This window comes from Pongo pygmaeus, chromosome 9 (assembly GCF_028885625.2).
Source record: "Pongo pygmaeus isolate AG05252 chromosome 9, NHGRI_mPonPyg2-v2.0_pri, whole genome shotgun sequence".
Classification (NCBI taxonomy): Eukaryota; Metazoa; Chordata; class Mammalia; order Primates; family Hominidae; genus Pongo; species Pongo pygmaeus.
Window position 1 is genome coordinate 114,991,852 of NC_072382.2, and position 24,540 is coordinate 115,016,391.

At 48.4% G+C, this 24,540-nt stretch overlaps 1 protein-coding gene across 24 annotated transcripts in view; it reads left to right on the top strand.

Annotated features, from left to right (window-relative positions):
* Positions 1-21,299, top strand: part of NCAM1 (neural cell adhesion molecule 1) — a 316,585-nt gene extending 295,286 nt beyond the window's left edge. For 6 of the 24 annotated variants that reach the window (XM_063671429.1, XM_063671428.1, XM_063671431.1 and 3 more), the window contains 5 exons: positions 3,070-3,250; positions 13,106-13,313; positions 14,670-14,786; positions 15,844-16,659; positions 18,151-21,299. In XM_063671429.1, the coding sequence (XP_063527499.1) occupies positions 3,070-3,250; positions 13,106-13,313; positions 14,670-14,786; positions 15,844-16,659; positions 18,151-18,271 (1,443 nt within the window). In that variant the 3' untranslated portion in view covers positions 18,272-21,299. Of the gene's footprint in view, positions 1-3,069; positions 3,251-5,760; positions 8,118-13,105; positions 13,314-14,669; positions 14,787-15,843; positions 16,660-18,150 lie in introns of those variants that run through there. The other 18 variants (XM_063671436.1, XM_063671437.1, XM_054438639.2 and 15 more) reach the window with 4 other exon arrangements.
* Positions 21,300-24,540: the final 3,241 nt, after the last annotated feature.

A 24,540-nucleotide genomic window follows, 5' to 3' on the forward strand; every position in this document is an offset into this window, starting at 1 on the left:
GTCATCTTCAACTATAACCAATGGCTGAGAGATTTAGAGGCCACATCTGAGCACTGAGAATAACCTCTTGCTGGGGTTTCATAGTAGAGAAAAGAATGAACCAGGGAGCAATCTCCTTTCTTCACATAGCCCCAAAGAAGACTTTTTCCGGGAAGCTGAGTTACTTCCTCTCTGCCTTGTGATCAGCTCCTGTGGAAGTGATAGGTCTTTAACTAGCTAGCCTTCTGGAGAGTCGGTTCAGCACAGAGCCCTGCAGGCACACTTCTCAGCTGCAGAGGCCTTGTTCCCACTTAATTTGTAAGCAGGTGTGAGCTGAAATAGTAGGAAAGGCCTGTGGCTGCCCTGAGGCCCAGTCCAGAGATCCCAGTGAATAAGAGGTCCCCATGGCTTCCTCACTGGCAAGTAGGGTGCAAGGATTGGGCAGGTGGTCCCCAATATACCCCTGGAAGCAGAGATGTGGTAGGCTGGGATGCCCTTCCAATGGTTATCCTGATATGGCCCCGTGGACAGAACATAGGTTTTAGAGCCAGACAGACATGGCATCCAATTCTAGCTGTACTACTTATTCTGGAAGAATAGGTCACCTAATCTTTCAGAACTTCAATTTCTCCATCTGTAAAATGGGGATAAAATAGCATATTGAGTTGTTATAAAGATGCATTATAATATATGCAAAGAACCTGAAATGTCCCTGACACTTGGAAACCTTTATAAATGGTCACTATGGTTACTGCTAAGAGGCAGGCTCAGGCTGGAACCATCTCCCATATGACATCTCCAACCACGTCGGATGTCAGTTCATCTGAGGAGCCACTGTGGCTGCAGCAGGCAGCTCTGCATTAGAAAGACACAGCTGGGCACAACACTGAAATATGTTAGATTTCAACAACCTTAAACACCCTCTCTCACTTCAAAACCTCATTCATGTTTGCTAAATATTATAATTTTATATTATGGATAAGTATAATATAATATTTTCTCTAGATTCTGGTTGTCTCTTGCATAATTATGTTTACCAAGGAAGACAGAGAAATGAAGAGGAAAGGTACCTGAATTGCTTTGTTTTAAATGAAAATGGGGCCACATAGTGATATATACACATCCTAGCTTACAGCATAGCCAGACTGGTTAGACTCTAAGGAAACTAGAATTCCCCTTCCAGCACTGCTGACATTTGCCCATACAGCATGAGCACTGTCACATTCCTAAAGGCATCTCTTTGGCTAGTGCAAACCCTTTTGCCTGGGAGGACTGCTTTGCTGTAAGATAACTCCTCATCCAGCCTTAGCCATGGGCCTACAACAGTTACTAGACCACTGTCCAGGTGACAGTGCTATTGTGTTCTGCCCTTCCAAGGAGCAGCCTGTCATGCAATAAACATCTATCAAGACTTCTTGTGTGCCCAGCAGATACCCCAGGGCATCTGCCTTGTGAAAAGGCCAAAGATTGCAAAGAGATGGGTTGTGCAATGGTGAAACCATCTGAAGACTTCTCAGGCCTTCCAAGTCTTCTTCCACAACTGTTTGGTGAGGGAGGTGGTTACCTAATTATCGTTCTTTGTGGGCCCTTTGAGCAGCCCACTGTTGGACTTGACAGCAGAACTTAGTCCCGAGGTACCTCCATCTATTTGCTGCAGTTGTAGAGACCAGGCCACACTGCATGGAATCGAAAAACCTTATTCAGTCCAACAGATGTTTGTTGAGCTCCCTACTGTAGAAAGGAAAGATCATGAGAGGAGGAGAAGACAAAGAGAGATTGATTGATGGGAACAAATACAGTTTGATAGAAGAAATACGGCCAAGTGTTTGATAGATCAGTAGGGTGACTGTAGTTCACAATTACCTATTGTATATTTCAAACTAGCTAGAAGAAAATAACTCAAATGTTTCTAGCCTAAAGAAAGACAAATATTTAAGGTGATGGATATTTCAATTACACTGACTTGATCTTTACAAATTAAGTGAATGTATTAAATTATCATGTACCCTGAAAATATGTATAGCTATTTTGTATCAGTTAAAACTGTTATTTTCAAGAACACAATTAAGAAAGAAAAAAAAAAAAAAAGGAAAGATCATAGTTTTGGGCCCAAACGAACTTAGCTCCAGCCCTGACTGCAGGTGTGATGTTACGTTAGTCACCTTACTTCTCTCTCATTTCCCCATCATTGGGTTTAGTAAGAGCCTGACAAAACCCCACAGGCATGTTGTAGGAATACAACAAGAAAATATGTGTAAAGCTTTTGTTGTGCCTAGCTCTTAGTAAGGGCTCAACAAAAATAGTTTTCATTTTTAACGAAACTGGAATCTACACAGTATTCACACATCAGGAAGGTGAGTCACCCACCTTAACTTAAGCAGCATCCTGAAATATGACAAGAAACATACTTGTTTTATTACTCTTCTAGGACATCCTTATGCATATGTCCCAGCACCAGAGTGTAGCCTGGGAGACAGGGGTGGTGCTTGAGTCTCTGCATGCCCTGAAGGTGATGGGACCTTGACGGGGTTGGCCCAGTGCCACACTGGCATCTGCTGCTGCTTGTGTTTGCCAGCATGCAAGGTTGACCTCCTGACCTGTGCAATTTTTCAGGCTGGTAAAGAATAAAGTCCATGTCCCATCATTGCTTTTTTTTTTTTTTTTTTTTCAGACAGAGTCTTGCTCTGTCACCCAGGCTGGAGTGCAGTGGCATTATCACGGCTCACTGCAACCTCCACCTCCTGGGTTCAAGCCATTCTCTTGCCTCAGCCTCCAGAGTAGCTGGGATTACAGGTGTGTGGTACCACGCCCAGCTAATTTTTGTATTTTTAGTAGAGATGGGATTTCACTATGGTGGCCAGGCTGGTCTCGAACTCCTGACCTCAAGTGATCCACCCGCCTCGGCCTCCCAAGGTGGCTGGGATTATAGGCGTGAGCCACCATGCCCACCCCCATCATTGCTTCTTATTTTCATGATTTCGTGCCAAAAGTTATTGAGTCCCGTAAGTTTTGCCTATTGTCTGGTCTTAACAGTACTTTTATCTAAAGCTTTTTTTGGTCTCTTGTATCCTTCTTGCCGGTTTCTCCCAGAAGCTCTCCTCCGAGTGGAAACCAGAGATCAGGCTCCCGTCTGGCAGTGACCACGTCATGCTGAAGTCCCTCGACTGGAATGCTGAGTATGAGGTCTACGTGGTGGCTGAGAACCAGCAAGGAAAATCCAAGGCAGCTCATTTTGTGTTCAGGACCTCGGCCCAGCCCACAGCCATCCCAGGTATGGCTGCCTCTGCTTTCTGTTTGTTTCCGCTTTGAATTAATGCACAAGTGCTGCACCTCCTAATGCGCCTGAACAACCCTGACAACTTGCTTGCTTACAGCCATCCTCATGATTGGTTGCCCATGCAAAGCTTAGTTTTGCCTTGTACCTATCTGTGCAGTGGGGTGAGATGTACTGGACCCCCAGGAAGGCTTGGCCAAGCATCCTGGAGAAAAGGTCCTGTCCCATTTGGCCTTGAAGGACTGATGCCAATCAGTCCATTGGACCCCTCAGATGGGAAATGCCCCAGCTCCAGCCTAGCCTTGGAAGTTGGTTGAGTAAGGATCCTTTTTTGAGACCTTATCTGCCATCTGCCACATCATACTTGGACCACATAACTGTTTCTAAGCACTTTCTAGCTGATGCTTGCTTTATCAGCACAGCCATGGTCCAAATCTCTTCTCTGTGGTGACCCTGAGAGCAGGAAGAGATGATGCCCATTTACTTACAAACCCTATCTACCAAAGGCCTCTCAATGGAAACAGATTAAATCAAACCACTTGTAATAGAACAAGTGGAGAAAATGGATGCTGGAAAGCACCATCAGTGAAAGCAATCCGGTCTGCTAGAGACTGATGGCAGCAGTTCTCCTAGGAGATGCAGATCTGTCTCCAGGGATCCAAGACCTAAGCTTGCCACTGATGGCTGGTCTCCTTTTTGGTCAAATCCCTCAGAGAAGAAGGAGCTCTTCAACTGATCACTCTGCTTTTCCAGACCAGCCAAATGCCAACCACAGGCAGGAGAGGTTGGCATAGAACATACAGCTGCAGCCTGTTGGGGGCCCCATATACTCTGCCATGTTCAAGTGTGGTGGGGAGACGGCCTTGGGCGGCCCCCCTCATGCCTGCCCTGCTCTTGGCTCGGTGGTCATGATTCCTCCTCCCAGGAGGAGACAGGCCAGAGGGCTGTGGGCTGCCTATGATGCAGGGATGTATGTGCAAAAATGAGCTAGGAGAGCAGCAACAAAATGGGATCAGTGTGTGGTTCCCAGTGGTTGTTTGTACATGGATGTGTGTGTCTGGGAGACGTGTGCTGGACCTCCAGTGAGTTGGCAGGTGAGTTTTAAACTGTAGATCAGAAGCATCAATTGGTACCTCCTGCATTGACAGGGAGGCTCCCCAGTGCTTGCTGGGATGGGTGTTTCTCCACAGTCGCTGGTCAGATGGTCGGTGCAGAAGGCAAGGCACATGGGCAAGGCTGCAGGAAATGTCCTCATTATACCTTAACAGGATGTTCAAATGGAGGTTCTGCTTGCTTTTCCTCTGCCCCTTCTTTCTCTCCATTCTTTGGTCCTTTCCTTTACAATCGACAGCTTGGAGTGAATGTCCAGATCTGTCCGGCCTTCATGGGACACTTAGGAGGTGAGATCAGGTGAGGCTTGGGTAGGCCCTTTGCAGCAAGACAGATTCCTTATGACAATTGCTCCCTGGGGTGAGACTCACTGGGTAGGCTGTTTGGACCTGCTGTGTTCACATGCTGGGTACTCCTAGCAGCACTGGCTTCTGTGGTTTTTGTGTCAGAGACCGAAATTCTGGGTAGACCTTGTCCTCCAGAGTTGTGCCTGCTGGAGACGTCGGAGTCCTTCTTGTGAATCGCCCAGGTGCCCACTTAAGCCAGAGAGGGCTGGGGGATTGCTCACCTCACCGGTGATGGCCCTGTGGCTCTCCTGCACAGGTCTGAGAAGGTGGTGGCTGTGTTCTTGGTTAGACTTTCCTGGCCATTGAATTGGGATCCGAGAATAAAACCTCTCTGAATTACAAGTTGGACATTTGTGGTTGAATTCTGTGGTCAGCAAGCAGGGTAGAAGGTGAAGAGGGGTACAGAACGAGACTTCCTTTAACAGCACTGTGGTGTGGGACTTGTGCCATAGGGAGAAAAGCCTGCTTCATCTCTGACAAGGCCATCCCCAATCCCTATGCACAGTGTGCTGACTCATAGCGCAGCGATCCAATGCATCTCCACCACTATGGGTAAAACACGCTAGACACTAGAAGACGATACACTTGCTGGCTGTATCTAAGAGGCTTCACCTTAGTGAAAGGTAACACTCTCCTAATCAAACTCTTGTATTTTAGCGTGGAGGCTTCTGTTCTCTCACTTTAATTTCATTTGCTTGCTGATCCCTAGCCCCCAAATTAACCCTGCTGTGCTGCTTCTGGCATTGCTGAGCTTCTGAACTGGCCTTATGGTATTGATACTGCACTGAACCCTCTCTAACCTTTGTCAATTTAATTTACTAAGTTGAATTAACCTTTGATTCTGTGTTTTCTATAGTTGACCTAATTTTTTTCTTTTTATCTATTTTTTTCTCTGTTTCTGTCTCTACCTTCCCTTTCCTTCTCTCCCCTTCCCCTTCCTGTGTCTGTCGTCACACTTGTCACCTTGGACGTCACTGGGACATCCCCACTGCCACATTTGTTTTTAAACAACCACATTATCTCTGGGGACCCATTGCTTGACACCTGCAGCAACCTTGGGAGGCAATTCTGCATCCTACACCTTTGTCTCATTGCTTTTCTCTGCAGTGACTCTTCTTTTGCTCTGTTAGGAACTTGAACACAAAAATTAAATTTGCTTAAAAGCCCAGTTCCTATGAAAAAGATCAGTGCCCCCTTTGGAAGAACCTGGCAGGACCACCATGGCCACAGCTGCTGAGCAACCATTCTGTGTGGAAGAGAAGGTTTTGCGATTGGAAAAAGCTTTACCTCCAGACATGTCACCACTCACAGATACTTTTGTGCCACTTCATAAGGAGTTTGCCTCCTTTTTAATGGCAGTAAAAAGAATTTGAGAGCTTTCTTTAAATGCTATTTTTTAAAAACCATCATGCTAGGTTTACAGAGAAGTTTCTGCATATCTGCTACTTGTTGCATTTTGTGTTCAAACCTAAATATGATGTAGCAGAGGAAGAATTCTAAGTACCTTCTAAAGCTTGTGTCAGATTGTTAAAATCACCACGCATTACCCTCGTTCTAACTCTGTGCTCCTTGTCCTCCCTTCAATAAGTAATTGGCTTTGCTTGCAATTAAGCATTTAAGTGCCCATGTTAAGAGAGCCAGACCGCACTGATTCACATGAGCGTTTTGCTGACATGATGGGCAACTTAAGTCACCCCTGTTGCCCATGCACTGGAAAAAAGTTGAATTTGTTGGATATTTTCTGGGGCTGATGAACATTCTGGGATGTGCTTTCAGTCCTCGTATTACAGCCAGCACCTTACACTGTCTCTGTGAACGGGGCCAAGCCATGATGTGCCAACAAGTGTCAGCTTTGAAAGGTGTTTGTCTCCCAATCGGGGTGACTCCCCTGCTGCCTGGCAGCATGTCGCAGATCAGCACAGAGTGGGGCTGTGGTTCAGCAGTGACCCACAGAATGGCTTTGAGCATCAGTCTACAGGACAGGTCGGAAGCATCCACTGTCAACCAGGCATTAGTCCCCTACCTGGCCTGTGTGTGCTCAGTAGAGAAGAAGGAGAGGGACAGGCCACTCCCAGACTGCCCAGCCCAGGAGGGTTAATAAATTGGGGCCAAGTCTACCTGTCAGTGCTTCCTGAATGCCCCAGCCTCTGTATTGGTGGGTTGGTTCAGTGACATTTTCTAAACTCTCCTGAAAATCCAGCTGCTCCTCCCTGCTGCTTGGGAGTTCACCCAGGAGAGGAAATGGGTGTGTTTTGTTAAGGTCCCTCTTGGAGACTCAGGGCTGAATCCTGCTTGGTAATATCAGTGTGTGTGCTTGGGGATGGACCTTCTACTGAATAAAAACTCCCTCCCTCCCCCCATTGTGGTCACATATCATTCTACATATCTCATCTCTGAGCATCTCCACGGAAGCTTGGTTTTTGTTCTTTTTGGTTTCTTTATGTATTTTTTTCTGTTGTTATTATTTTTTAATGTTCAAAGACTAGCCTTTCCCTTTGGGATTCCAAATGATCCCATGCTGTGGTCTGAGGGGCAAAGCCACCTATGTTGGCGCTCGCCATTAATCCCCAGCGCTCAGTTTAGAGGCTCACGTGCAGACATCAGAGGCTCCATGCTGCGTAGTAGCTCAGGCAGGGTAGTGCCTCTCACCCTAGCCACAAAACTCTCCCCGCTGGAGTCCCAGATGGCGCTTCCCACCAGGGCAGTGGAGGTAGGCATGGTTTTTGGGCACAGGGCAGAGCATAAGGATCACAGGTCAGTGTGGGAGAGCTACTGGCTCTTAGGATCACCTTGGGCAGAAGTCACACAGCTTCACCCTAGGAGGGCCCAGCTTGGGAGTCTGCCTCCCCCGATCCCAGGACCACCCACAGGAGAGGGGCAGTGTCCATCTTTCTGAAGGGACCCCTTGGAGATCTCGTCCTAAGTGTGGAGAGGACTGACGTGGCCCTGTCATCTCAACACATCCCAGGGTCAGGCAGGCCTCAGCTGAAACAATGTCAGGGTCCTCAAGGGTCCCATTTAGACAGACCCATGGCTTGTAACAGTGCGCTCCTCAGGAGGCAGCACTAGCGCATACCCACTCCCCGCGGACACTGAGTTACCGGGGACGGCTGCAGCCCCAGCCCCGCCAGGAGTCCTGGAGACAGCAGCCCTCAGAGATCCTGCAGGAGTGAGTGCACCCGACCTTGCTCAGCCACACCCCACTCCCCTGCGCCCTGTAGTTGTGCTGCCCATGCTCCACACACCATGGGGCCCCTTTGCTCATTTTTGGACTATTTATACAGCAGGTTTGGATCATGTTTTTCTACTAATAAGAATGCTAACATTGTTGTGTAGATAATCAGTGAGGCCTTTATGAAGTTTACACCTTTGCATTATTAAAGGAAATAACAGTTCATGTGAACTCACCAGCGTGGCTTGATTTTATTCGATAGTTGTGTCTGACAAAGCATCAAAGACCCTTTCCCTCCACCTCACATGTACCTGGATAGACTATTACCTGGAGAAATAGTAGCCTGGTGAATGGAATACTTTTTCTTCCTAACGGGGAGCAATCTCTTTTTCCCAGGGATCCTAAGAGCTGTTAAGAGGCATTGCTGCCTTGGAGTCCCCAGCGGGCAATGGGAGGGGAAAATGCCTTTGCAGAACTGGGGAGGTGGTCACTATGGGGATGGGGCCACACTCTGAGCCACCAGATGCACAGCTCTGTGGCAAGGTCACCTGATGACACAGCAGCCCTTATACTCTCCCTAACAGAGGCTGCACAGTGTGAGCTTGTGGAGAGGGAATCTGAGAGAAGATTCTCTTTGCAAACTGTATTCTATTCATAATCACACTTAACTCAGACACATCCTGCAAGCCCCTGAGACCAGCCATCTGTTTAGCTGATTCGAAGGAGCAAGCAGACATGGAAGGGGCTGATGAGTGAACCAGAACCCCAGCTCAACAGTTCCAAGAGTCTGACCATCTTCTGGGAGTCTTGGGGGTGAAAAGGGCATTTCTGCTGCACCAGGGTCTCATGGCACAAGGACTCAGGCCCATCTGGACATTTGTAAAATGTGAGGCCCGTGTTCCTATATTAAGACATACAAAAATAGGCATGTGTGGGTCTCATTCTTGGAGCAAGCCAGTTCCCTCTTTAGTGCCAACCCCTCCCAAGCCAGGAATCACAGAAGATGGACAGCTCCACCTTCATAATCTCCCTGTCCTGGGCAGCTCTGACCTCGAGGTTATGGGGAAACTCTTCCCCAGAAGCCTTCTTTGCATCCAAGTTGCATGGGTGAGTTAGTCAAGGGAGGGCCGAGGGAAGACCATAGCAAAGACAGACCCCTGGAGGTTTATATTTTTCCTTTTATGAAATATTACACAAGAGGCAGGAGATGGCCTTTGTTCTTCTAGTTATCTTGGACTAAACAGTTCTGTGATAGCCACTGAGAGGGAATGGGTGTTGGCTTTTGCCTTCAATACCCTGCTGCCCATTTCACAGCCTGTCCCTTCTTCATAGCCTCTTTTTTGTAAAAGCCACAAACATTCTCTTCCTAGCTTAAAGAGCATCTCACCTGCTTGAGGAGTTTAGACTCAGTGGTGGCAGACAGTGTGGTCGCTTTTCCTTTGGGGCATACTCTTTGCTTTCTCTTGATCCACTCAATACCTTAGGTCAGGTTTGTTTTCAGGGTCATTGGGTGAGACAGCACAGTGCACCCTGGGGTGGCAAATCATCGGATCACCTGTTCCTCTTTGTGATGCAGGGGAGGGCAAACCTAGGAGCGTGGTCCTCATAAGAATCACCTGGGCTGCTTGTTTAACTCCTGATTCCTGAGCCTCACGCCCAGTGATTCAGATCCCATAGAATTGGGAGCCCCAGATTCTGAATTTTTAACAAACACCCTAGGAATTCTGCTACACGTGGAGATACATTGAGTTTAAAGGTGTTTTTCATGTAAAAATAAAATCACAAAGATCAATGATTAAAGATGGGACCTACCGAGCATTTTAGTCTTCCAGGAAAAAGTCTTTCTCAGTCCACGCTCTGGAGACTGGCATTAGGGAACCTGTACCGTGTGCCAGGCAGTGTAGAATGTATGACTTGGAATGACAGGCTCTTGTGGTTGAAGAGATACTCTCCACCCATGCTCTTGCCCGGTGCGGGAGCCTCATCCACAGCCTTACAGCATCCCTGCCAAGGGGTCTTCTGGCCTCTGTTCGAGTGCCTTCAGCATCAAGGAACTCACCTCTCAAAGCAGCCCACACTATGTTGGATTAGCCCTGTTTATTAGTCCTTCCTCAGATGGAGCTAAAATCGGCCACCACCATAATTTCCACACGTTGGTGCCATATACAGTAAGACTACTTCTTCCTTCTGGTTATAACGCCTTTAAATATTTGGAAATAGTGTTCTCATCTCCAGACTTAACACTCATCCATTTGTGCAACAAGTATTCTTTGAACATTTTTTGTGAATCAGGATTGTCCTAGATGCTGGGGAGATACAAGAGAGACAGGCAGGGTACCTGCTGGGATGTCCTAGGGGGAATGGCTAGATCATAAGCATGTAAATGAACAGAAAGTGGCAGAGAGTAGTAAGAAGAGAATCAAACAGGCTAGCAGCGTGGTAGGTATTGGCTGGAGGTGCCACACTAGATAAGAGATCAGATAAGGCTTCTCTGAGAAGGTGACACTGGGACTGAGGCCTGCAGGACAACAGAGAGCCACCCCGGAGGGAGTGTTCCAGGCACAGAATCAACAAGGCCCTAAAGCGGGATGAGCTGGGTGTGTTCAGCAGGCAGAAGGGAGGCTGCCGGTTCATGCCATGAGGCCCAACAGAGGAGTGGGCAGAGTCTGCAGCAGATGGTGGGCCTTTTAGGCTGGCAGAAAGACTTTGAATTTTATATTCAAATGAAAGGGGAGGCCGCTGCCCTACTTGTTTATGCCACAGTTCAGAAGCCTTTTCCCTGCCTGGCCCTCCCCTGGATGTGCGCAGTGCCAGTGCCGCCCTCCAGCTGGGTCTGATGAGCACAGAGCAGTTGTCCCAGCTGCTGTCCTCTCAAGCACATAGAGCAGCTTTGCAGGAGTTTATTTTTCCTCTTTAGAGATATGATTAGTTTCACAAAATCATATTTACACATAAACCTCAGAAGATATAATTAGTGCCATTGAGTCCAAAAATCCAGACATATTCCCCACTGTCATCAAAAAAATACTTTCAGCTCTTTCTTCAGGGAGTAGGCACTTCACACCTATCGGGTACTGATGTCCGGAGGCTGCAGTGGCCTGGAGCCCTGTGTCATGGAATGGAGAGAAAACCCAAGGCTAAAGTTTCTTCCCTGTTCGGGGAAACAGCTTTGGGATCCTGAAGACCAAGAAGGCCTGTGTCTCCTTTGCTCTTTGGGTGGAATGTGTGAGGACTCTGGGGAAGTGGATGGTTTTGTTCTTATGAGACTAACCAGAAATACCTCTGCATTCGTGGCTGCTAAGAAAATGACCCATTCTAGCTGACAGCTAAGGCCAGTGGCCAGCTTCCTGCTGCCAAAGCCCAAAGACAGGTGGCCAGAGCTGGGTTCTCCAAGCAGAGTTCTTCGCCATCTCAAGCCTTCCTGGGGGAATGCGCTAGGATCTTCAGTGCGAGGTCGGCAGGGACCAGCCAGAGAGCCTGAGGAGGAAGGGCTGGGAGGCAAGCCAAGGTCCCAAAGGGACTAAAAACGTGTGCGAGCTGCACCCAGGGGTCTCAGGAGTCATTTGCGAGGGATCCTCTCTGGCATGGTAGGCTGATGGCCCGTTCCCCAAACTGAAGTTTGAAATATGGACCAGTGGAGAGGGACAGCCACCAGAGAAGCACTACAGTGCCCGGACAGAGACCCCTGGGGCACACAGAGCCATCACTACCGCCACCCTTCCGCAAATACAGGCTGCATGAAAAACGAAGAATGTGTGGCCCAGCTCTGGTGCTGGTTACCCAGTTACATGTTCCCTCCACTATCTATCTAGCATGATACATGGCTCGCAAGCTGCTGAGCCTGGCCTGTTACTTGGCAAAGCCTAGTGAGCTGGGTTGGGAGTGGGGTGGCTGGTGGGGTGAGCCCCAGGTAGAGCTGGCTACAGTTCCCATCTTCAGTCTGCAGTCCTGGGTGGCTTCAGTTGGCCCTGAGAGCACAGGAAGCTTTAGACAAAGTCTACTGGTGGGGCAGGGCTGCCAGTTATGGAAGCAGGTCATTCTGGAGGAAAGATGAATTAGAAGTGCCCATATTTCAGTCGAGGGTGATTGTTCCCACATTGACTTAATGGCAGAGCTCCACAATGGGTCCTTGCTTCCTGCATTATGACCACTGTCTCCCAGACACTGATGGGAACCACCAAGAGGTCTATTGGTCCATCCCAGGCAACTAGTGTCAATCGTAACCATAGGTTGATCTCCCAGGGGCCCCAGAGAGCTGAGTCCAGGTCTCTCTGTGAAACTATCAATAGCCAAAGACCCTGGGGGGATTGCAGATGGGCACCAGGGAAGTAAGACACAGGCTGAGTCTTTCAGAGTGAGTCCAGCCAGAACCAGGGTGCCAGGTGCTAGAATGTGAGAGTGCGTGCTTGTCTGCATGGGCGTTTATCCTGCGTGTGAGTGTGCCTGTGTGTGTGTGCACCTCTGAGTGAGTCTGCACTCACTTCAGGTTTTCCTGAAGTCTGGTCCAAGCAGGCCTGAGCTCCTAGATGGTGAGTATTCCCAGACCTTTCACCTTGCCCACTGAGCCTGGGGAGGCCTCCATGTCTCTGGAGTCACCCGGGCTTCACTCGTCTTCCTGGGGTGCAGTGAGGAGGGTAAACCATGAACCCAGTGTGCTCTAAGGCAGGGCTCCTTTGGGGTCATTCCTAAAGAGGGAAAGAGGAAGTGGAGAAGTATAATGGGGATGCTATTGTGATGGACAACCCAACAAGCCCCAAGAAAGCCCCAGGAACCCTCCACCACCCCATTTTGGGCCCCTATCCCTGAGCACTCGAGGAGCCACAGCCCCGCCTGAAATCAGTGATCACTGCCTGCCTGTGCTGCAAAGCCTTTTGCCCTGGTCCAGGGGAAACACAGCAGCGCCCTCCAACTGCCTCATTATCCAGTGTTCTCAGACAGGCGGGGCTCAGTCTGCTCCTAGGACTTATGGGAGGCCAGCTGACCAGGCTCACCCCTGTCCCCAATCTGTGAGGTGATGTTGTCATCCCTCCCTCTGGAAGGTATAGAGAGACCCTGTTTTCTCAACTCTGGGGCATAGAAAGTCCCCAGGAAGGTGTCACTCTGGGCATGAATGCCATGACTCTGTCCTCTGGGCCCTCCCCACCCCCAGGGGCTTTTGCTGGCAGGGTCCGGAGGTCTCACATTTCAGTCTGTTAACCACAAGCCATCTCTCTCCCACCCAAGCCAATGGCAGCCCCACCTCAGGCCTGAGCACTGGGGCCATCGTGGGCATCCTCATCGTCATCTTCGTCCTGCTGCTGGTGGTTGTGGACATCACCTGCTACTTCCTGAACAAGTGTGGCCTGTTCATGTGCATTGCGGTCAACCTGTGTGGAAAAGCCGGGCCCGGGGCCAAGGGCAAGGACATGGAGGAGGGCAAGGCCGCCTTCTCGTGAGTGCAGACCTGTCCACCTTGCTGAGGTTTGGGCTTTGCTCCAGCCCAGGGACCCAGTAGCTGCACCACCCTGCGCCATCAGCTGGTGCCTTTCCTTACATTGCACGTTCTCCATTTGGAACCCTGAGGGGGGAAAAACATTAGAGAAAAGTTTCTCAAAGCATGGTCTTTGGGGGTTACCTGTTTGAAATGTAGACTCTTGAGCCCAATCCCAGATCTCCTGTATTAGAATCTCCCCAGAGTATGAAAATTCCTATACAGGTCAAAATGAGGGAAACTGTCAGAACTAAACCTGGGGAGGCGCTGCCATGGAGTGGGGCAGCATTAGAGGGACACACTTGCCTTGCTTTTGTACATTGTTTATTCATTCGTTCATCCATCACTCAACAAATATTTATCAAGCAGCTGCTGCAAGCAAGGCAATGTTCCCAGGCACATAGGTATAACAGGGAACAAACGGATAGAAATTCCTGTCCTTATGGAGCTGATGATCCAGATACTGTCCCTCCAACAGCATCTTGGAGAAACAGATCCTAAGCCAGTTAGCGGGAGCCTTCGAAGACTGTCACTGGGTGGAGCAGAGCTGGAGCAAGCCAGAAAGGGACTGAGCAAGGAAATAAGTTGTTTAGCACCACCACATGCCAGGCACTGTATATGCATATACATGTATGTGTGCATACTTAGAAATGTATGTATAGGGGTGACTCACGCCTGTAATCCCAGCACTTTGGGAGGCTGAGATGGATGGATCATTTGAGGTCGGGAGTTCGAGACCAGCCTGGCTAACATGGCGAAGCCCCGCCTCTACTAAAAATACAAAAATTAGCCGGGCGTGGTGGCATGCTCCTGTAATCCCAGCTATTCGGGAGGCTAAGGCTAGACAATCGCTTGAACCCAGGAGGCAGAGGTTAAAATGAACCAAGATCGCGCCAGTGCACTCCAGCCTGGGCGACATAGCGAGACTCTGTCTCAAAAAAAAAAAAAAAAAAAAAAGAAAGGAAAAGAAATGTATGTATACCTGTGTACAGAGATAGATGTATGTATTTGAGCAATGATCTGTGTCAGGCACTGTGTTTAGCACTTCCCATGCATCCTCTCATTGAATTCTCATAATAACCAGGCAAAGTAACAATGTTTTTGCCTCATTTTACAGATGAAGGAACTGAGGCAGGGTGATTAAATCTGAAGCTTAAGGTCACACAGCTAGCAAGAGTTGGGCTGAGACTCATACATTTGAATCTGTTGGCTCTGGATGCCCACCGTGCCAGCCTTGGGTTGAGTCATAGCTGCTCTTCCGTGGGAGCCCCTCCCTGCAGCTGCCCTAGGGTCTAACCAGCAGTGCTGTCTCCACAGGAAAGATGAGTCCAAGGAGCCCATAGTGGAGGTTCGAACGGAGGAGGAGCGGACCCCAAACCATGATGGAGGGAAACACACAGAGCCCAACGAGACCACGCCACTGACGGAGCCCGAGTACGTGGGCTGGGAGGGGCTGGCACCTGCTCCGTGGAGACCCCCACACCCACCTCCCCACCCTACCCCCACCTCCCGTGCCCCTACCCACAGCTCCCGGCCAAACAGCTCAGGCCAGGATTCCAAACCCTTGGCCACAAGACCTGCTTGGCTAAGAAATGCCTGACCTCAGGCATTTCTGGTTCTATTTCGATGGCTGTGAGTACCCTTAGAAGGCTCCTGTATAAGTGGGGATCCCTGGATCCCTAGCCTCTGTTCTCAAGTTATGCACATATTCTGGAAATGGCTTAAGGTGGCAAAATCTCACTGAGAGGCTTAGCAGTGTCTGCTTAGGATTTCTTGAAATTCTAGGGTTTTGTGTTTTCCCCCTGAAAGGATAAGGGAAGCTGGGGACCTGGTAAATTTCCTTGCCGCCTCCTCTGTTCAGAAAGCTCAGGGACCCACAGAGCCCCTGACCAGTTGTGGTTGTAATGCCTGCCTAGCTGTCAAGGATCCTATGGGCTTAAAGGGAATGGAGTTTCAGGGAACCACAAAATCTGGACTGGAAGAACCCACAGCTCCTAGGAGCCATTCTGAGTACTCGTGATCTGCCTTATTCATGACTTTTCCCATCGGTGCCCTGGGGAGTCCTGCAGGGCAGCTGGACCCAGTTCCTCTGGGACCTGGGAAGCCTAGAGCAGGTGGATGCTGAACAGAAGTCTGCCCCCTCCTTGAGTCGAGATCCAGGGCAGGGATCAGGAAGCCCTAGGTAGGTCTGCAAGGACTTCAGGGAAAGGGAGCTCTATGCAGAGAGCTGGAGAGACATCAGCAGGGAAGGGCTAGCAGGTCCCTTTTGAGACCCCTACGTTCTCTGTCGTCTCCTGTGTCCTCTTCTGCCCACCTGGGCGTGTGCTTCCTCTCAGCATCCTTCTCTCTCTGTGGGCCTGTGTCCGTGCCTGTGCCTAACTGCATGCACCCACCCCCATGGTCCCTGTCCTGGGCTTCAGCCCTCCTCCTCGCTTCTCTGTCATGTCTCAGCTTCACTGTCTATTCTCTTCTACTTCCTGTCCTCCCACAGGCTGCCTGCCGACACTACGGCCACTGTCGAGGACATGCTGCCTTCTGTCACCACCGTCACCACTAACTCTGACACTATCACCGAAACCTTTGCCACTGCTCAGAACAGCCCCACCAGTGAGACCACCACCCTGACCTCCAGTATTGCCCCGCCCGCCACGGCCACGCCTGACTCAAACTCTGTACCGGCTGGCCAGGCCACCCCTTCCAAGGGGCCCAGCGCCTCTGCCCCTTCCCCGGCCCCAGCTTCAGCCCCCAAGGTCGCCCCCCTCGTTGACCTGAGCGACACCCCGACCTCAACCCCTGCCGCTAGCAATTTGTCTTCTAGTGTCCTGGCTAACCAAGGGGCTGTCCTCAGCCCAAGCACCCCCGCTAGTGTCGGGGAGGCCTCTAAGGCTCCTCCGGCCAGCAAGCCCACCCCTGCACCAGTCCCCACCCCGACTGGGGCAGCCAGTCCTCTAGCAGCAGCGGCTGCCCCTGCCACAGAAGCCCCTCAGGCCAAGCAGGAGGCTCCCAGCACCAAAGGCCCGGACCCGGAGCCCACCCAGCCCGGAGCCGCGAAGAGCCCGGCCGAGGCAGCCACAGCCCTTGCTAGCCCGAAGAGCGAGGCTGCCTCCGTCAGCACCACAAACCCTTCCCAGGGCGAGGACTTTAAAATGGACGAAGGGAACTTCAAGACCCCAGATATTGACCTTGCAAAGGATGTTTTTGCAGCCCTGGGCTCTCCTGCTCCCGCCGCTGGGGCCAGTGGACAAGCCCCTGAGCTTGCTCCTTCCACTGCAGACAGCTCTGTTTCGCCTGCGCCAGCAAAGACCGAGTACGGCCTCTCTTTGTCTGCTGTCATCGGGTTGTGTCCTGTGGTGGTGTGCTGTGTCCTCCTTGTTAGATGTGTCTTCAGCCTCATCAAGGGCTTCTCTGAAGCGACCGTCAACCAAGGGGCCGGGATAAGGCAGAGAGAGCAGGACAGGCAGCTGGGCCCCAGGAGCAGCCGCCTGCTGGCTAATTAGGCCATGTTAATTATGTTTTATCCTTATCAACCTAGCGGCGGCTTCTGTTTTCCCTGGGGGAGCCCTTGCAGTCAGGCCACTGATGAGAATAGCTTGGGAAGCAGGCTAAGAAGGCCAAGGTGCCCTTATCAGCCACCCTGGGGCCCCCAGTCAGTGTGTTATTCACTGCCAGGCTGAGTCCGTACCAGAAAGGCACTGATGTGCAGGAAGAAGAGGTAGGCCCCAGGCCCGTGGCAGGGGAGGGTGCAGTCCAGAGGCCCCCTCACACTGTGGCTCAGATGCTCACCCTCCCCTCCCAACCCCGGCCCCCAGCCCACTCTTGCTTCTCCTGCTCTTAGAGTGGCTGGGAAGACTCGGGGCTCCCCAGCATCCAATGGCTGCTGGGTCTCTAAGTTCAGGAGAAAGTCCTTAACCTTTCAGGTTTGTAAGCGTCTTGCCAAAATTCAGTGGCACCAGCTGAGGCTGGGGTCTGTGCCTGTCCCCATGCATCCTCTGACCCGACTCCCTTTCCTGGAACTGATGGAGGCAGAGTCAGACCTAGATTTTTATAGAGGCTCCTGTGGCTGCTCCCCAGATAAGCTGCCATGCTGCCACCATGGGCTGCAAGAGCCCTGAATCTCAGCATCGGGAGGGAAAAGGACTCTGATAGCCCTGCCCACTCAGCTGCCCTCAACTCTCGCATAGCCACCAGGCCCACTCTAGTACCCCACCAGGCTGCCATGAAAAGCTGCCTCCATCAGTGTTTTCTCACCCTACCCAGGCAGGCCCTAGAGGCATCATCCTGCAACAGCACAGGGTGGGGTGGGAAGGGACAGGCAAGAGTGGGTTGCAAAGGGGCCCCTGAAATCAGTGCTGGGAGCCCAGCCCAGCCCAGCAGGCTGCATTTACATCCAGCTGAGCTGTTGCCACTGCAGCTGGTCAGGGTGAGGAGGAGCTGCCTCTGCTGCCCCCTTCCACCACCCCAGGTAAAAACACAGCCTCTGGCATCAACTTAGGGCTGGAAGAGGAAAGGACTAGTTCTTCTAACTAACTCAGTGCTTCTCAACTATGGCTGCACATTAGAGTCACTTGGGTGCTTTTAAAAGTCACTGTGTCCGGACCAATTAAATCAAGATTTCCGAGAACACGGCCCAGGCTTGGATGATTTTTAGTGCTCCCAGGTGATTTGACGGGCAGAGGTTGGAGCCGGGTGCTGTCACTGGAGAACCCCCCTCCTCCCCGCTGTCCCCAGGGACTGGATGCAGGGGCGAGATGTCTGCAGACTGTGGTCTCAGTGGTTCTGTTTTCCTGATTCTCTGCAGGAAGGGCCCTGTAGAAGCAAAGCCAGAGTGCCAGGAGACAGAAACGAAGCCAGCGCCAGCCGAAGTCAAGACGGTCCCCAATGACGCCACACAGACAAAGGAGAACGAGAGCAAAGCATGATGGGTGAAGAGAACCGAGCAAAGATCAAAATAAAAAGTGACACAGCAGCTTCACCAGAGCATTTCCAACACCACAGACACACACACACACACACACACACACATCTCATTTCTCTAGTGTCTTTTGCCTTTAAAAAAAAACTAAACAGATAAAACATGGGAATCTCCTTTTTGTAGGTTTATAGAAAGGGTCCCTTTGTTGCGTACTCACTTGTAAGAAAATGAGACAAAAAGGTTAAACCCACAGCCAAACTAGGACACTCCGTTCCCTGAAACCATTTAAAAATCAGACAAAAGGACCCCAAATTAAGAATCTAGGAAGCTCAGAAACGAAATCTAGGTTCAGGAAGACCACACTTGGTGTTACCCAATTGGCACAGACCAGTTTCAGAGAAATACTTTCAGGCACTAAGACTAATCAAATGAACAAAGTCCACAGTTTATTTTTATACTTTCAGTCAAGTTTGAACTCTGTAAAACCTCATAAATAAGTTATAATTTCTGTTCACTTTGTATTTGTTCAGTATGCAAAGTGTGTCACCCTTTCTAGCTGAATTCAATTCCCACGTAGACTCTTATTTTGTAGGAAGAATGCCAAATTGCAGCTTCTGGGGGTAGATCTCAATTTGCAGTATTCAGACTTCTTTTTCTTTCTTTTACATTCTTTTTTTTTTTCTTTCTTTCTGCCAACTTTGTTTTCCAGTGTTTACAAGGTGACAAATGTTCGACTTTGGTTGTGTTTAAATTGTCCATGTAAAATAGCTGCCTTTTATTTTTTAAGGTAACAAATACCACCTAGAGGTAGGTAGGATCATCCCACGCTTGCTTTAGCACAGGACAACTTTACAAAACATGATTGTTTACAGCTGCTCTTCCCCTCTTTTTCTGATCTGCAGTTTTTGCCTGGGTCCCACTCAGGTGAAAATCCATCTCATTCTGGAATGGTTTTGCTTTTGAATTTTTGGTTATTTTTGTGTTTCTTTGGGGATTCGACCACTTTCTGATTAGCCGCCACCTGCCTGCATCTGTGAAAAGGGATCTGCTCCCAGGCGTTCTCACCCTTCTTTTGAAGGACTCCTTAGGCTTTGTTGAATGAAGCAGAGAAGATTGTATAGTTGGGGCTGGTCTTGGTGAACACACATTATTACCCCACACATCCCCTTTGTGTAGAAAGCCAAATAAAATATATACATACCATTTCCTTTTGAGCCCAGAATCTAGATTTGAGCGGAAGAGCATGTGTGCTTCAGGGAATTAGTGTCTTTTTTTGGAAATCTGTTGAAGTAAAGTAACATCGGCCTTCTGTTCACTTAGGCAGCATTTATAGAAACAAAAGAAGAAAGAAACAACCTACTGTCTGGAGTCATAACACAACTTTCCTGGATTGGAAACCAAGTGGGGGAAAAAAATACAGAAACTTTAAGGGGGATGGGAGGGGGGGGAGAAGGGAAAAGCCAGCCCTTTGTATAGAAATTTTGCTTTTTTTTTTCCTCATTCTACTTTAGAACTGCAAGCTTGTGCACTGTGGATGCGTGAATATTTTAGTGTGAAACGTGTTTTTGTCATAGTATTGAAATAAAACTTCAACATAGTTTGGTTGTGGAAGGTATAGCAGATAGTTCAGAAAAAATATTCAGGAAACAAAAATCACTCTTAAAAGGAATCGAAGCCTTTAAACAAAGAAAATGAAATACAAATGATGATGATGATGAAGATGATGCTAAGTAAACAGAAATCAGTACTCCGCATGCGCTCCTCTCCTAAGGTACGAAGCAGCAAGAGGTTAGGGTGGCAAGGCTGCCTCTAGGTCCATTCTGTGGGCCACTCTCCCCAACGTTCTGACACTTCTGCAGTCTGATCAGTGGCGATGCTAGATTATAATTTCAAACTGTGAAGAATAATGGTCTTGTCATTTGCTCAACGTGGGGTTATGTTGCATTTTCTCAGCTCCTGGGGATGGAAATGGAGGATCCCAGAACATACAGCCCTGGCCCCTGTGATTCTAGGGCCTGCACAGATCTCTGGTTCAAATGCACAGGCCCTCAGAATAGAGGAACATGAAGAGAGATCTTAGAGCACACAGTAGAATGTGAGAGCCTGGGTGTCTGAGACCAGGAGGGCCCAGCAGTGAGGGGCAGGCTCTTCCGGTCACCAGGCTGTTCAGTGGACTCAGTTCTTCATCTTGTAATGTCGATGGCTTTGCCACACCAGGCCAAGCCCATGCCCTACCTTGTCAAGAATGTCAAAGTTCTTGTGGTTAGGTCTAACTGATTTTGGTTCTGATGGTTAGGAAGAAACAGGTCAGCCCTCAGATCACCTGGCCCGGGACAGCTGACCCCCTAGAACCCTGGCTCTGCCACTAGCTAGGACCTAAGACTCTGCCCACATTTTGGTCTGTTCGCTCCCATTACGCATAGGTTTGTCTCAGCATGCAAGAGTTTTCCTTTAAAAAAAAAAAAAAAAAAAAAAGCAATGCTTTCTCTAAAATCAAAGAGGGAGTCATTTTATTCCAAGATGTTTTATCTTTTATGTTAAGAGATCAAAGCTTATAATTTTCTTTTTTAATTTTTGAAGGAGGGATCAACTCCAGTTTCCAATGTCTATGTGTCTATGTGTGTATGTGCCATACATATGTATTCACATGAAGACCGGCATGGCCAAGTTCTGCTGGAGGAGCACTAAAGTGTGATGAGCAGGGCCACTGGACCCTGCAGGGCTGTGGTGTATATAGTGCAGCTTTGGAGGTGGAACTCTATTTTCACACTTTTCTATGGAGCCTTCCGAGTCCCAGGTTTTCACTCAAGGCTGTCTGTCTGGATGGCGGTTTTCAGACCTCCATTAACATCCCTACCCAGCATTCTGTACTTCGGGGGCCTTCTCTCTTGTTATAAAACTTTTTACCAAGTGAAACATCGATACCACCTTTGTTTCCATTCTCACTGGTGTAAATACTGAGTACTAACTGAGAATTTTGACTTTGCATTCTGTCGGAATACTTGTGTTCAATAAAAATTGAAAGAAAAAAGCTATTACGATCATACTGGGGTTTATTTCGATGCGGTAAGAGTCTGTTATGTGCATCAAATGTGGACATGCATGTGTAGTTCCTTTAGGACCTTGTGTGCGAGGAAGGTTAGTGAAGTCTCAGTGTCTTGAGTTCATGTGTTGCCTGAATGATGCTTTCTGTATTTTTTCTCACAGGCTGATAGATGAGAGTCCTAATTTAGAAGGGGCAGACATCAGATTCATAAAGGTTTCCTTCAAACCCTGATTCTGCCACTCACTGGTTGACCTTGAAAGAGTTGCTTAATCTCCCCAAGATTCAGTTTCCTTTTCTGACATTCAGGAAATACCAAGAAAAGACAGTTAGGGTGCTGGTTGATGAATGAAACAATGTACATGAAGGCCTAGTGTCTGCTTTCTTGGCACACAGTGGGAACTCAATCAGTGGGAGTTGGCGCTGTTGGCATCCTGGATGTGCGATACCATCAGACCTAATCGTAGTAACAGTCGACATCTGAGCTTCGAGATTTCAGCAATAAGGTAATGACATGGAGCTTATTCTAAAATAAGTAATACCTCCTTCTTACTGCTTTGGCCTATCTCTCAGCATTTAGAGCTGTCATTCAGCCCCTGGAGTTTATTATGTCTCTAAGCTAGACAAAGAGTAAATAAAACTTTGCCTCAGCTGAGCATTCTCCTGTATATGCTGCTGTCTGGCTGTGTCTGAAAGAAGCACCTGCTAGAGTTGGAGGTGTCCATTAGGCTGTGGAACTGGGAGTTCCTGGAGGAGACCTGCTGTAGAATCAAGGCTAAGGTAAAGCAAGGGAGAATCCCAGGGCACAAAATGTAAGGAGATGCCCACTCTCGGGGCTGACCCTGCACTTACATGAATCTGAGAGTGATACGTCCTTCAATTTTGCATCCTTCAATTTTACCTCGCTTGCCTGTAATAATAATACAGAGCCACATGCATCTATGTGATTTTCTTTGCCCCAGATTTCAGCTGCATATGACAGGCTAAGACTAAAACACATTGTTTACAAGATTTGGAGAAAACATAAAATGATGACACTCCCATTGGTCCATGAGGGCTTGCTTCCAGAGCCTTCCCCCATGGGCTAGTTTCCTCTCAGATTCATTCAGTATTCATAGAGCATCTCCAAGGTGCTTGGGATACTGGGATACGGCAGTGAGAAAGGCAACTCTTTCTCATGTAGGTTACATTCAGGCCTGGGAGTGGGTGGGGCAGACAATAGACATGTAAACATCCAGTGTGCTCTGGCGGTTCTCCCTTTCTTCCTTCCAGACACGTGGTGGGATTCCCCTCACTTAAAGGTGGCATGGCCAGATGACTTGCTTCAGTAAATGGAATACGAACAGAAGTAGCATGTGTCACCTCCAGGCAGAGCCTTTGTCATGCCCCTTTCCCCCACACCCCCTGTAGCAATCAGCAATGCTTCAGGTGGTGGAAGTGCCATCACCTGGGCTCAGAGTAAGGGATGTGAACAGGTGCTCCATGATGGACATGGAGTGTGTGAGAGGGATGAGCTAGTGGTTGTTGGTAAATGTTTAATGGCCAGCTCTCCAAGGGAGAAGGGCAACGTGTGTGTGCACACATGCATGTGTTTAACTTATAAAGGATGCCATTGACAAATAATAAAATATACAGTATTCTACATTGAAATTGCATCTATCCAACTGATACCCACGGAATGCTTTGGTTCATTTTTGCTGAAGTCTCGTATCCATAATCAGTTTATGGTTCCCGTTTACAAAGGACTGTAGTTCCAACCTGCATGTTGGCTGATACGTTCATTTATGTTGACAAATAAGATAAAACAATAAAGACATACGTTAGAACTTCACTCATCCATCTATGGTGTGAGTGACTTCTTTGTTGAATCGGGGATAAGTTTTTGAATACTAGAGAAATACTGCCTCAATTTCTTGTGCCATTCGTTCACAGTGTAACAGCTGCAGACATGGCACACTTGTAAGTTTAATCTGCATCATAAAATATTTCCCCATTACTTTCATAAGTCTAGACAAGCACTAAAAAAAATAAATCAAACCTTGATTTGTAGCATTTACTGACTTCACCAGTGTGTAAATACTCTCAGTATGGCTGATTTCAATATGGCATCACCAGACGAGGAGTTAGGTAGAGATGCATAGTAGCATGTCATTATATAATACTGTATTTCCACCATGCAGATACAAGAGAAATAACATCATGTGCATAGGTAATAGTAGTATGTAGTAATAAAAAAATTTTAATATATTAATAATAGTAGTAAAATAAGTAGTAATATAATTAAGAAGGGATGCATTTTGAGTATTTATTGCCTTTGGTTTTAATATAATTTAGTTAATCATAACTTTATGTAATTTAACTTTTTATAAATTATATATGTTTGCATAACACCTGGCTCACAAATTTCCTGAAAAGTTAGCAATTTGCTCTCTGGAGCCAGTACAAGCTGGCTCCAGCATATCACTGGAAAACCCTTTATATTATAAACCACTTAAATTTGGGATTTGTAACCTTACCATTATGTAGCCTATCATAGCTAACTCAGGGAATGGTAAGTGCAGAGGAGAACAATGCATCTAGGTAAAGGGGTTATGGAGTATTATTTTATATAGGGCAGTCAGAGTGGTACTCTGAAAAGGTGACATTTGAGCAGTGACCTGAAAGAAGTAAGGAACTGAACTGTGCAAATATCTGAAGGAAGATATTTCAGGCAGAGAGAACAACATGTGCAAAGGTCCTGAGGTAGGGACTTGGCTAGCATCCTTGAGGAAGAGCAAGAGGCCAGTGTGGCTGGAACAGAAAGCAAAAGATGGGGTGGGGCAGAGAGTAAAGAGATAGGAGATGACTCAGAAGTATCTATGAGCTAAATTGCACAGGATCTGTAGACTGTTGTTAGAATTTTGCCTTTTCTTCAAGTGGGTTGGAAAGCCAAAGGATGTTTTTGCCAGAAGCCTGACATGACTTGAGTATTAAAATGAGCACTCTGGCGGCTGGGTGGATAACAGATCACAAGAGGGCAAGAGCAGATGTAAGAATACCAATGAGGAGGCGATGATTCAGAGGGGACAGGATGATGTGCTTGCAGCAAGCTGCGGCTGGTAGAAGGCTGAGCAGTGGCCAGCTCTGGACATGTACTAAAGGTAAAGCCAGCAAGATTGGATAATAGATTGGATGTGCAGTTTGAAAGAGGAATCACTGATGACTTTCAGATTTTGAGTCTACACATTTGAAAG